Consider the following 13017-nt stretch of genomic DNA (forward strand, 5'->3'; position numbering starts at 1 on the left):
TAGCCTTTTCAGCAGCAAACCATATTTCAAAACTTTTTAAGCTTATGTTTTCCACATCAGCAATAGTAGTACATGATATTTCATGGAACCTTACTGAAATTTGGTCTAACTTACCATACTTTGAAGGAATCTTCAAGGTTGGCAGGTCTGCCTTTTAATTATTACTTTGTGTCCACAACTCCAGTTGGCGGTACTATTAATGCATTTATTTTCATTGATATATATTTGCTTTTGCAACAGTTTTTTTTTATCACTATTAAAATTCATGGATATGTCTGTCTGGGATGGGGTCTTGTTTCTTACAAATTGGGATGGGGTCCTATTTCCTACAAATTGCCCTTTTATAGTCACAGAATGTAGTAACAACCATACTGGTAGATATTTCTGTTATCAAATGAGTAAAAGTGGAACAGCAGTAAAAAGTTAGGAAGAAAATTACTCGCATACAGTCTGTAGCACAGTCTTTGTAAGTGATCTTTTTAGAGGAAGCAAACCCTGGGTATTTTTAAATGTGTTGTTAACCTCCTTTACTGGCAGGTTATAGTAAAACAAGGATGGTTGTCAATTTTGATGGTAACTGATTTGTTGCAGGATGGTGAAGCATCATTTTTTCTCAGATGTTACTTTTTGTTGAGCTCATAGATGGGCAGAAAGCACAAACTTGAAGTTTCTTTCTGCATTTTTAAATAAAGTATTCAGTTCATAGTTAAGTTCCAAACTAACGTATTTTTTGTGCATTTATATGTTCTGTCAATTTTATCAAATATTCCTTTAATCAGGTCTCAAGTTCCTGGTCAGAATCTGCTCAGACCTTGGTCTCAAAGAGGCTCAGGATTATGCTAATAAATTGAAGAAAGCTGAGAAAGCACAAGAATTAAAAGAACAGGTATATTATGAAGTATTTACAAGGACATTGATACCCTGCTGTTAACACAGTGGTTGGGATCTACAGAGTACTGTTGTTTGTATATATATCATGCAGTGTATAGACAATTTAGTAAACTGAAAAAAATATGGCATGTATATCCATTATCGCAGGTAAAAATAACTGTTGGGTTGGTACAAAACTATGGGTTTAAATGATGTAGTCACCAACTTAATTTGATACATATTGATCTAGAAACAATGAAAACACAGTCATTATATGCATAATATTTAATTTTCTGCAGTGGAACATGGATTGGTAAAATTCAATTGACAACTAAATCTATTAATATGAATAGATAGATATGAACTCACCAACTGATCACTTTTCCACAATAACAATGAATCGGTAATATTTCCAATGAAAATGTGCACAAATTACATAAATTTTAATCTTCTCAGTATATATCATGTTTTATCTGAATTTAGTACAAAAAATAATATAAGAATTATAACATGGCAGATATTGCACAATTATGTTACAGTATACAAATGTATCTCTGTCAGGATTACTAAGAAGTGTTTGTATAAATGTCAGACCTTTAGAAATTTCTCTGCTAGATTCTATTCAAATCTGAATATTTTATTCCTTGCTAATAAACTCACAAACTTACAAAACACTACATGCATACACAAAATATACTATGTACACTAGAAATAGTTTTTTAAAAAATGTTTTATGACAGCCATTTTTTTAAGGATGTATCATGCCTAGGCAATTACAGTAGAGTGTCTAGTCCAAAGAGACACAATGTATCTTGGCTTATATAATGTTGGGAATTGGACCTGCACCCTTCTGATCACAAGTCCAAATACATATCCAGTGAGCCACCACAGCTCCTTATTTAGGGATAGACAGTTGGGATAGAATGTATTGCTTTCCACAGAATAAGTTTATTTCATCTTCTGATTGATTTACTACATTATAATTGGTTAACAACATGGCTAAACCAAATATGCATGAAGGCAGTTTTCATTTGTGAGTTTTTTTTGGTATATTCAGCAGAACTAAACCACTATCCCATGGGAAGCTACTGGCAAGTTTTCTCACCTACACAGGTTGATCAAGCTGAGACAATTACATTAGTTCTTTATCACATACCTAGATCAAACTTTGTGGATGGCTTGTACTTGGGGTAAGGGGTAATGATTAAGTGTATACATTAAGAAAAGTGGTTTTTGAATGGAAATTTTAGTTATCTACGTAGGGGATTATTAAACATGGGGTATGGCATACATTTTCCTTTTCATGTGACTGGTCACTTTTTTAGTCTGTTTTACAAAATGTTATTCCATAGAGTATCCACTTTATATATTTGATTTTATTCAGACTTGAATGCAGTCAACTGGATACAATATAGCAGTCATATCAAGTACTTGTACTGATGATCTCTGTGTATTAATTCACCATTTTTCCTTCTCCAAATTTTAGAGAACTAATAGTGGAACAAGGAGAGGAAGTGGTCGTGGCAGAAGAGAGGGCAGTGCTGGTAGTGGTATGTAATAATGAAACTTGTTTGTCAGAATTTATTGAGAATGCAGGAGCTGGCATATATTTGTATGAAATAGACCTTTTCTAAATCCATTCTGGTAAGCTACCAACAACTCTAATTGGTCCTCGTTATACAAGCAGGCATGAGGACTTCCCTGTCAAATGTCAGGTCTTTATATCATAAACCACATGTAGATACCTTTAATTTGTTAGTTATCTCAAAACTAATTCTATATGAAACCTAAATTAATTATTTCATACCTCTACCACATTACTTTTTATTTGTGATAGTATTTAATGAAAAACAGAATTTAAATTAAATTTAGCACAAAGATTGACACTGTCAGTTTTACTTCTCATTTTTCAAAGAACTGAGAAACCCACCTTCTGTTTCTGCTTTTTAATATAAAAATACAGTGAATTAATTTTTTTATTTACCAATTTTTATTTGTGACTGCAGTTATTGATACAACCCTTGCATTTTATAATCCAGTGAACTGTGATTCATAAAGAACAGAATGACTCCTTCCTTAATCCATGATTTTAGGTACCATAGAAAATGTAATTTTTTGAAAGACACAAAAATCAATGACATGCAAATTAATGAATTTACAGTAAGTACACGTAGGTAGATTAAAGTCGGATTTTGTACATGGGTATTCCTTGATAATGTATGGACAAATGGAGTTTGACTCTCCTAACATTTTCACAATATTTAACCAAGTTGTTGCAGTGTTAGTCACAGAGCTACATAAAGAAATTCTCTTGCAGTATGAGATACTTTTTTCAGTATCTACAGCAATTTGTCTTTTTCTTTATTTGCTTTCCCAGTAACACAAGCCATACTAAACCGAATATTCCTAAATTTATTGATGCTAAAAGCATTCAGAAAGACCAGTTTGTTAATTGAAGCTTTTAAAATTCCATTTATATCAGTCTCATTAAAATTATATTTACAAAACAGAAAGGGGCCCCGAGTGGCCAAGTGGTCTAAAGCGCTCTTCGTTACGGATCACTGCCATCTCACCTCTGTCAGCATGGGTTCGAGTCTCGGATTCAGCCAATGTGGATATGTGAGAAAGCTTGCCAGTAGCTTCTCATGGGTCGGTGGTTCTTTCCGGGGTTTTCCTGGGTTCTTCCTTCACCATTAATACTGGCTGCCATGTGTAGCCAATCGCGTGCTTAAAAATGGTGTTAAACCCTACTACAACAACAACTACAAAACAGAAGACATGTGGAACAAATATTATGTAAAGTTTGCAGCCTTCTAGATTTTCTTTCAAATTCCATTTTCAGACTACTTATAATTGGCATGTTTGCATCTAGAGAATATGAGGGTACATGTAAAAACATTTTAAATAGCATCTGTTATTAGATTTTCTGTAAACTGATTTATATTGCTGTATATATATAAATGTATTTATGAGAAGTAAATTTCATTATACTTACATGTATAAATGGCATCCAACTTTGAACTGTAAATAGCATAGACCAGTTCTGCTATCAAATGTCTGTCCTGTTTACAACAAATTTTAAAAGTTTACACAGCTTTTAAGGAATGAAATTACCATATATACTTGCTTATTAATTAAGTCTGCAAACTGCACCAACCCAGATCTACCACTGCATAATGCACAAGCAAACCTGGGTCTATAAAGTTTGTTAAGAGTCATCAGCAGTAGAACAAACAACATAGACCCTGATCTGCCAGTGCATTATGCAGTGATTGATCAGGGTCTGTGTTGTTTGCAGTTTGACTGTACTTATATACAGATATATATGGTATTCTGTGTACACATGATCTTATGTTGTCATAGTTACCATTGTTGCTGAGGCTTTCTCAATCAAAAAGCCAAAGTGATAGTTAGTTGCTGTCATTGATGTTGAAAAATAATTATGTCACTTACTAAAATGTACTGGTATCTTGCATAAACAAAAAAGTCTATGAGTTTGTTACATTTTTACACTTAAGTTGTACTTTTTGCTGACTTTAGCATCTTTGCTCACATGACTGTTATTATACTTACTAAAATCACATTGTTTTATGTCCACTCTCTGTAAGAGTTTGTAGCACTGTGATGCACCTGTGGAATAGGTGACATCTCTGTGATGTCATGATGAATGATTACATCATTTGTTGTGTATATCAATATTTTTTCTAACATACATGATTGTGTCCATATTTTGTGTAGTTTTTGTTCATGATTAAATTGTAATGATATTTTTAGTCAAAGAGTGTAGATTGCATACTATCTTTAAATGGTTGCTGATGTATGTGTTTATGAATTAAGTTATTTTCCATTGGATGGGTTAGGTCATATGAACAGGTATTGTGAAATATTAGACTGAGTAGTAAGATCTGTCACATTGGTTTGATATTTAGATTATTTAAGTTTTACAAAACTTGTTGATTTTTTTTTCTTTGTTACTTTAAGTGTATGACCATAGAGTCATAGCACATTTTGAGGTGGACAGTAAGCGCAGAGTGTACAAATGTCTTTAATGGAGCAACAGATCAGTGTTTAACACTATTGGTATTGTTTCTTATTGAATCTAGCAGCACATCATGTAATGTCAGATTGAGTCTATGCTATTGGTTTTTTCCGATATTTTAAATAAACTGATCCAGATCTAGTGGCACATTATGTGGTGGCAGATATTGGTCTATGTTGCTTTTTTCCCCTTCATGTTTAATGGTCAGGGTCCAAATCTAGCTGCACATCATAATGATGGCATATCTGAGTCTATGGCTTTGCCTCTTATTTCAGATAAATCATGTGGATCAAGAATTGGCATTACATCATGCAATGGTAGATCTGGGTCTGTGTTGACTTTTTCTTATTTTTGGGTGCATAATGTGGACTTCGTTAATCAGCACATCGTATAAAAGCAGATCTGGGTCTATGGTGTCGGCTTTTTCTCTTATCTCAAATAAACAATGTAGATCCAGGTCAGTTAGCAAGTACATATGATTTTGCTATGGGTCAGTGCTGTTTGTTGTTGGATACACATTACATGTATATGGATGAATTGGGTAAACTTTTCTCTGCACACAGGACATGTAGCTGTTAATGACTTATCTGGAATGTAACTTTTTATTCCTTGTTTCTCATCAGATCGTGAAGGCAGTGCTGGAGCTCCGAGGTCTGGAGGAAAGCGCGGACGTAGACGTCCTGCACTTGATGAAACAGAAGAAGAATCATTCCAACCAAAGCGGGGGGAAATTGGTACGCCATCCATAAACATTTACCTAAATTTACCATGATTCCAGTTACACACTTTGAATGAAAGAAACATGGATTTTGACTAGGGGTGAAACTTTTGATGACTATATTGATGTATCATTATTTTTGTACTACTGATACAAATATCAATAAAGTTGCTATAATATTGATACAAAAAGATAACTTCAGAAAGAAACATTTCACAATTTTGGCATAAAACTGTCTTAAATACATCATAATGATATATTGTTCTCAATAATAAGCTTTTGAATTAAAAAATAATTGTCGACAGTGACATAAATTATCACATAGTAGGTATAGTTTTCCTATGGTATGTGCAGTTTCATATTTTTGATATTACCACATGTTGAAATATCACTTTATGTGATTCTGATTGGTCCAAATAAGCCCATTAAATTATTGTGCAGTATCCTTTTTACTGAATGGCTTGGATCGTGGGAAAATGTTTTTAACCCTGCCTTGTGGAATGTTTGGTTTTTAATGAACATCTTTGGTGGCCATTTTTTAACTCGACTTGCGAAAGGAAATTGAGAAAAAATTACCTCGGCTGTCTGAATATGGATATGTTACTCCTACAGGGGTTTGTTATGTCATGTATAACAATATCATAATGAGAAAATGGCGTAAAACTACAAGACAAGAACAACAATAAGAAGTAAAACTAAGGGTATTGCTTATTTGATGGCAGGGTGGGGTGGGGGAGCGGTATATCCGTGACATAGATATAGAATCCACAGAATATACAAGCATGGTTTAAATGTTAACAGAAGTAAATAAACTCACCTCTGTTCACAGAAGAATTAGAACATAAATAGGTCTCCTAACTGACAGAACTTTATTCCAACCACAGCATCTTTATGCAGTATATATGGGATGCAAATCTGACTCGAAAAGAAATTTGTTTACATCTTCTGTACAGTCTATTGTTCCAGTCAAATACTGTAAATATCTGGTCACAAATGCATTGCAGTAAATGTGGGAATTTCTGCATCCAGTAGACCTATTTCACATAAAAATCGCAACAATGTAACGTTTAGTTCTGCGAGTGACATTTTAGGGTAAACATACTCTAGGCCTACTGTTTACTGTATCAATGTGGCGTCACATAGCATTAATCATTCTGTTTTGAAAAATGATTTTGTCGTTATGAAATGTTCAGTTTATTTGGATGGAAGCTTTTTCTTTGATTTATAGTTTCTAAAAATTTGCAATCTACTTTTACTAGATCAACTTTGTTTGGGACTATATTTTATGCACAACAAATGAAAAGTGCACTGTTTGTCAGAATGAACGAAATTATTTATTCTTCTTTCTATCTAAATAATTTCCACTGAAATAAAAACTATGTGATAAAAAGAATCTCAGATGGGTAATAATTTAATAATAAATTTATGAAACTCATTGAATAATGTCCAGCTTTTGCTCACCAAGGCTCGCAAAAGCAGGACATGATTCAACTCGTTTCATAAATTAAGTATTAAATTGTTACCCATTTGAGATCCTCTATTTATGTGTTAAATACATATATTGCATAGTGTCACATATTAAAGTTAAGAAGGATATCAATATATATTGTGGGGTGTGCATTGTTATATGGATCAGTAACATGACAAGGGTGTATTGTTTCAGGCATTAGTTTTATATTGGCTTATTGTAAATTGACTTTAGTTAATTTCAAATCTCAATTGTCTTGGACAACTGTGTGATGTCGGATGACATTGCAAAGTATGATGTTACAGTGTGGAATATAACTTCAGTAAATTGTACTAACTGAACTAGTTTAAATCATATGATAAAAGGAAGATAAATGATGTGAAAAATAGAAATATGTCTAAACTACCATGCATATATGTTACAGATGCTTCCTACTCAGACCCACTTGGGCCTCAGATAGAGAGACCAAAGACAGCAGCAGCTAGGCGTAAAGATGTGGAGGATGATTTTGCCGATGAGGAACTTGGAGATGATCTTTTACCTGAATAGATGAATCTGCTTCCTGCTCTTTGTTGCTATTTCTGTGATAATATTTTTGTGAATTCAAAAAGTGCAACATTTTTCTCAATATCCAGTGAAGAGGAAAAATGTTGTAATAAATTTTCAGAAATGTAGGCCTTGCAAAGATGAATTACTTCAGAGTAATTCAGATTGTTCCATTTGACACAGTATCCATCATAACATGGTGTTCTATCACGGTGTACATGTTTTTGGAAGTATGACGTGGGTGCTGCTGAAAATGCAGAAATTTAAAGTGACCATCAAGGGACTATTTGAGTCTTGGATTAACTGCCTTTTTCACTATTTGAACTAGGCAAATCACAAAGCAGACATTGCAATAAAACCATGCACAAAAATAGAAGAAATATGTTCATGGGACATGAATTCCTGCCCACATTATGAACAGAAGTACAGGGTGTACATTATGTGCCCTTGACAATTTTTTTTTAGCAGGCTTTATCATGTCTCCTTTTCCCTTACACCCACTCCAATGGATGGGCACATTTTGGTTCTGTGCTTTATGTCCATATGCTATGTTTGTCCTGTAAGCAAAATGTATTAAAAATGTTTGAGCCAAACCAAACTAAATTTTATATTTAGATGCCTTGAAGTTGAGTGAATCCCAAAACCTGATTATGCTCTGATTATGACATTTGTATGGTCACAGGGCAGTATATTGTGTCAAATGAAGGACATAAGCTTGTCAGCAAGATTATGATATTTATATCGTCACAGGGCAGTATATTGTGTCAAATGAAGGACATAAGCTTGTCAGCAAGATTATGACATTTACATGGTCACAGGGCAGTATATTCTGTCAAATAAAGGACATTAGCTTGTCAGAAGATATCTCCAATATTGTTTGTTGGAATTAGACCAGATTATCAATATGCAGATGTTTTTGGTATGTTCATTATATCTTTACCCTTTGATGACCATAGACCAACTTTCAGGGTCACAGACATTTTATTTTTGTTTTGGCAGTTGGGGAGAAGAGGTGAGGGCTCACACTGTCCTTGTAAGTAGGATATATAAAATAAACTTGAACCATACCAGTCCTGCTTGGATGCCTTGAGTAAGTATGAAGACTTTATTAGGTTTTGGTTACCTTATTTTTAAAGTCACATGAGATGGTTTGTGTTTAGTAAAGGAATCAGCTTGTCAGCAAGTGAAGTACATACACCTGAAAGTAAGATATATATATGGTTTAACAAAACTTTTTAAATTTTATATGCAGATAAGTTTCAGAACCTGATTATGTTTTCATGGCCTTAAGACAATTTTCACAGTTGCATGATGACATTATGTTTTAAGTTAGGGTTTATGAATAATGGTTGGTGACAGTGACCTACTTGGTATTTAAGAAAGACAATTTTCACAGTTGCAGGATGACATTCTGTTTTAGGTTGGGGTTTATGAATTATGGTTGGTGACAGTGACCTACTTGGTATTTAAGAAAGATATCTCAATTTTCTTACCTAATCACAATGAAATTTTTTCTCACATACACTTCTCTATTAAAGTTGCTTGCTCCTAATGTACAATGCTTCTGGATCCTATTATCTGTAATCTTGCAAAACCTCTATATAAGCAACACCTGCCCATAAAGGATAAATATAAGTGGTCCCTTGTGTGTCCTTTGAAGACATGTTTCGTTGTAACTAGTTTTGCTTTATTGACATTGTTATCAACATCAAAAGATAACATAATTTGCTATCACAAATGGTTTCCAAGCTCTTGTACACAAGCGAACATATTCTTACTAAATATCAGTTAGTGACCTGCAGCAGATACCAGCTTAGGTATGATCCAGTGATGCAAGAAATATGTTTGTCTCACAATGAATTACACTTTTAGTCACAAATACTGCCCTTTGAGTTTGCAAATTAGGGACCTTCTGTATATCACTTCCAGCTAAATGTAATCCTGTTCATCTTGTAACATGGTTCATTTGAAAATGTAAATTGTCATCCGGGCAGGGGGTGTAAGTCTTTGCTTTCAAAACAAATTCCTTCTGGTAAACTGCATTGTTCTGTTCTTCCCTTTAAATAGGAGATGAAAATAAGCAACACTACTCATCCATCATTTTGTGACATTTCTTTATAATTGGAGCTCATATGCATGAGAAATTTGTATCCATTTTTTTCTCATGTACCTTATGTATACACTGAGTGTTGGGACAAAAATTGTTGTGGCTAGATATTGAGTGGTTTACAAGTTTAGAACTTAAAACTAAAACATGGCAGATGGAAATTTGCATAATTTATCATTTTGTTGATATTGTGTGTGAGATTCAAAAGCTAGAACCACATCAAATGTGTTCAATGGGATAGGTCACCTAACTTATTAAAAACATCTCTACATCATGGATATCCATTGAATTTGGAGCATGAACTCTTGTCTCAGAGCAGTTGTTTCCTATAGGAACTTGTTAAAATGTAGTTTATTAATGTTAGATTTTTTTTACTGCAGTCCCTTTTGGTTCCTATCTGATCTTGTTTACATGGCACACTGAATTTCTGAGGCTAATCTATTCAGCAAGAAATCTGAAATGATGAAAGAAATTGATGACACGTTTGATAGAAATGGCTCATGTTGCCATTTTTCCCGTTATTGTCATATTTATTACGTTTTTGTGTGGTATAAAGAGTAGAATGTTTTTCTTTCAGACTATACTTTAATCTTAGTTTGACTGGCCCCATTCTGATTGTATGCTAATCCGATTCTGGTGTTATATGAATTTATAGAATATGTTATATCCTTTTGCACAAATTCAAGAGCTGTGAACAAAAATATACATTTTTTTAGCATTCCACGCACTATTCAGAATAGCAAATATTTTTAGAGCACTGTGCACGGTAACCCCCCTCTTTAGAGCCTCCTCTCTAGATAGGCTATGCTCTGGTCAGAGGCCACCTTGCCCAATACCACAATATTATATTTTTACAATTTTCACACAGAGAGAGGCAATCCATTTTACAAGGCCAGCTTTCAGTGCAGGAGGGGTGACTTTGTAAGAAAAGAATCACTTTACTCCTTTTTGAAATGTTAACTCCATTACCATTCAGAATGGTGAACTGTACACTTTTCTTGAGCATAAAAAAGTGATATGATTACAATATTTCTCTATATTCTCGATTTTTGTTAGCTCTCAGTGGAGAAAAGCTTATGCTGTACACTTTGTTGTCAGCATCAGCATATTTACACCTGTGTGTTTAAGTTGGTATCTGAGCTATTGCCTCTGTTGTCATGAAAGTTGTTTTGTACATGCAGCCTGAGGTGAAGCACACCAACATGCTAAAAGTAGTTCACTTTGACCTTCTTTTCATGCTTCATTTACCATGTATACTTAGGTGATTAGGTCAGTTTCGTGGACACTGCTGCTTGTTCAGTCAGCATGGAACATTATCTCTGCATGGATACTGAGGAGTACTAGATCGCCGTACCTAAAGTAGTTGACAGTGACCCAGTATTCATGTTCCAATGATCTTTTACACATATCTTGTTTAAGTGATTATCTCTGATATTTGCTTGTACAGTTATGATATTGGATGTGTCTGTGCATCCTTAGGAGCATTACCCTGATATGGTAATTGTATCACAATGACCTACTTTTACACTTGAGTGATCAGTGTTCATCTTTGATGTTGAGGTGAGTTTCTTTGACCCTGTACCTTGTACAGCCATCAAGCTGGACATGAGTATATGTTCCAACAAGTACGACATCAACATCTCGATTTGTCTTCGTCATCAAACAGTACTGATCATCTTAAGTATTGACAAATACCAAACTCTTATGTCTGAATAAAAATATTTGTCGATTAGCTTTGCAGTCTTTTCACATTAAACTTAGTTTCTTCAGTTGGTATTCATGAATTGCAGAAATGATAATTATGCTAAAAAAAGATCAGATTTCATACTTGTATGTAAGAGGACATCTTGTTTTATGTTTGACTATGTCAGGTTACATTCAGTACTCCAGCTAGCTGAAACTGGAATTTTCACTCTTTGCTGTTCTAAACCTCCCCTCAGTCTCTCATCAGATCACTACAATTTTATAAAAAGCACCATTATCATATAACATGCTCAACTTCTGTTGAACAGTTTCTAGCTGGAGCACTGCATTTATTGTTTCCTTGGTGTCCTTGTAATTAGCACTTAAATCAGGGTCTAATTGTTAATTTTAAGCAACTTTGTGATATTGTTAAATCTCTCAACACATGCACAGTTAACTCTTTCTTAAGATAAATCACTATATTTCACTGTTTAAAAACAAAACAGCTCTGTTGCATAAATGTGTCTTATGTTCTTGTAGGATGTATGTTTTAGAAGGTACATTCCATTTAGTCTTTAAGAAATCAATTTATCTTGAATCAGATCTGTTATTTATCTTGTATAAAGTATGTCATTGCACTTAACAGTTTGGAAATTGTTTTTTTTTATTTCTTTTTGAAAACAAATATTTTGTATATGAATTAGATACATGTGTTGTCTTATTGTGTACAGTGATAATATATTGTAAACTATTTGCCAACTTGACTGTAGATATTAAAAGAAATTAAACTATTTATACACTGTGATGGAAGTTTATTCTTTCACCTCTCCACCCCCACACTTTCAAACAAACATTTTTAATAAATTCTCCCCTGCATAATAATGTGGTCTTAAAACCATAAAATGGAAAGCACTGTTAAATTACTGAGTAGACATGGAGAGTAGCCAAGCGTCATGGCTTTGCATCAAAGGACATACATGTAATAGAGCAGAAAGTGGTTAAAAGTTAAGTGAATTTGGCTTTGATATGTACCATGAAGCCAGTATCCCAAATATGATGTGGCACATCTTCTGGGTGCATTATATAGGTATACTAAGTTCCATAGAGCCAACAGGAAAGAAAAGTGTGATGGAAAAAATGGAAATATTTTTCACCCATGACCTTATAGATGGGACCCCCAAACATTGTATCGAACATGTCTTCTAATGATTTTTCTAGGTTACTGTTGTTGTTGTTGTGGGGTTTAATGCCATTTTTCAGCACACAATAGGCTATGTATGGCGGCCAGTATTAACGATGGAGGAAGAAACCGGGAAAAAACCCAGGAAGAACCGCTGACCCACGAGAAGCTACTGGCAGGCTTTCTCACATACCTACATTGGTCGAATCCTAGACTCGAACCCATGCAGACAGAGGTGAGATGACAGTGATCCGTAACGGAGAGCACTTTAGACCACTCGGCCACTCAACGCCCCTTCTAGGTTACTGAATTTCATCTGTTTAACTTAAACAGGTCTTAAATTACTGAGCAGAAACAAAGTGTGATAGAAAATGATAAATATTGACATGATCGTGTCTACACAGAC

At 34.2% G+C, this 13017-nt stretch overlaps 1 protein-coding gene across 1 annotated transcript in view; it reads left to right on the forward strand.

The window, feature by feature from the left end:
* LOC149797191 (intraflagellar transport protein 88 homolog) overlaps positions 1-12233 on the forward strand; it is an 81527-nt gene extending 69294 nt beyond the window's left edge. The window contains exons 22-25 of the mRNA XM_089961871.1: positions 780-886; positions 2357-2420; positions 5533-5643; positions 7520-12233. Of these exons, the coding sequence (XP_089817997.1) occupies positions 780-886; positions 2357-2420; positions 5533-5643; positions 7520-7644 (407 nt within the window). The 3' untranslated portion in view covers positions 7645-12233. The remainder of the gene's footprint in view (positions 1-779; positions 887-2356; positions 2421-5532; positions 5644-7519) is intronic.
* Positions 12234-13017: the final 784 nt, after the last annotated feature.

This window comes from Sinohyriopsis cumingii, chromosome 6, assembly GCF_028554795.1.
Source record: "Sinohyriopsis cumingii isolate HCF-2022 chromosome 6, ASM2855479v2, whole genome shotgun sequence".
In the NCBI taxonomy this organism is placed as follows: domain Eukaryota; kingdom Metazoa; phylum Mollusca; class Bivalvia; order Unionida; family Unionidae; genus Sinohyriopsis; species Sinohyriopsis cumingii.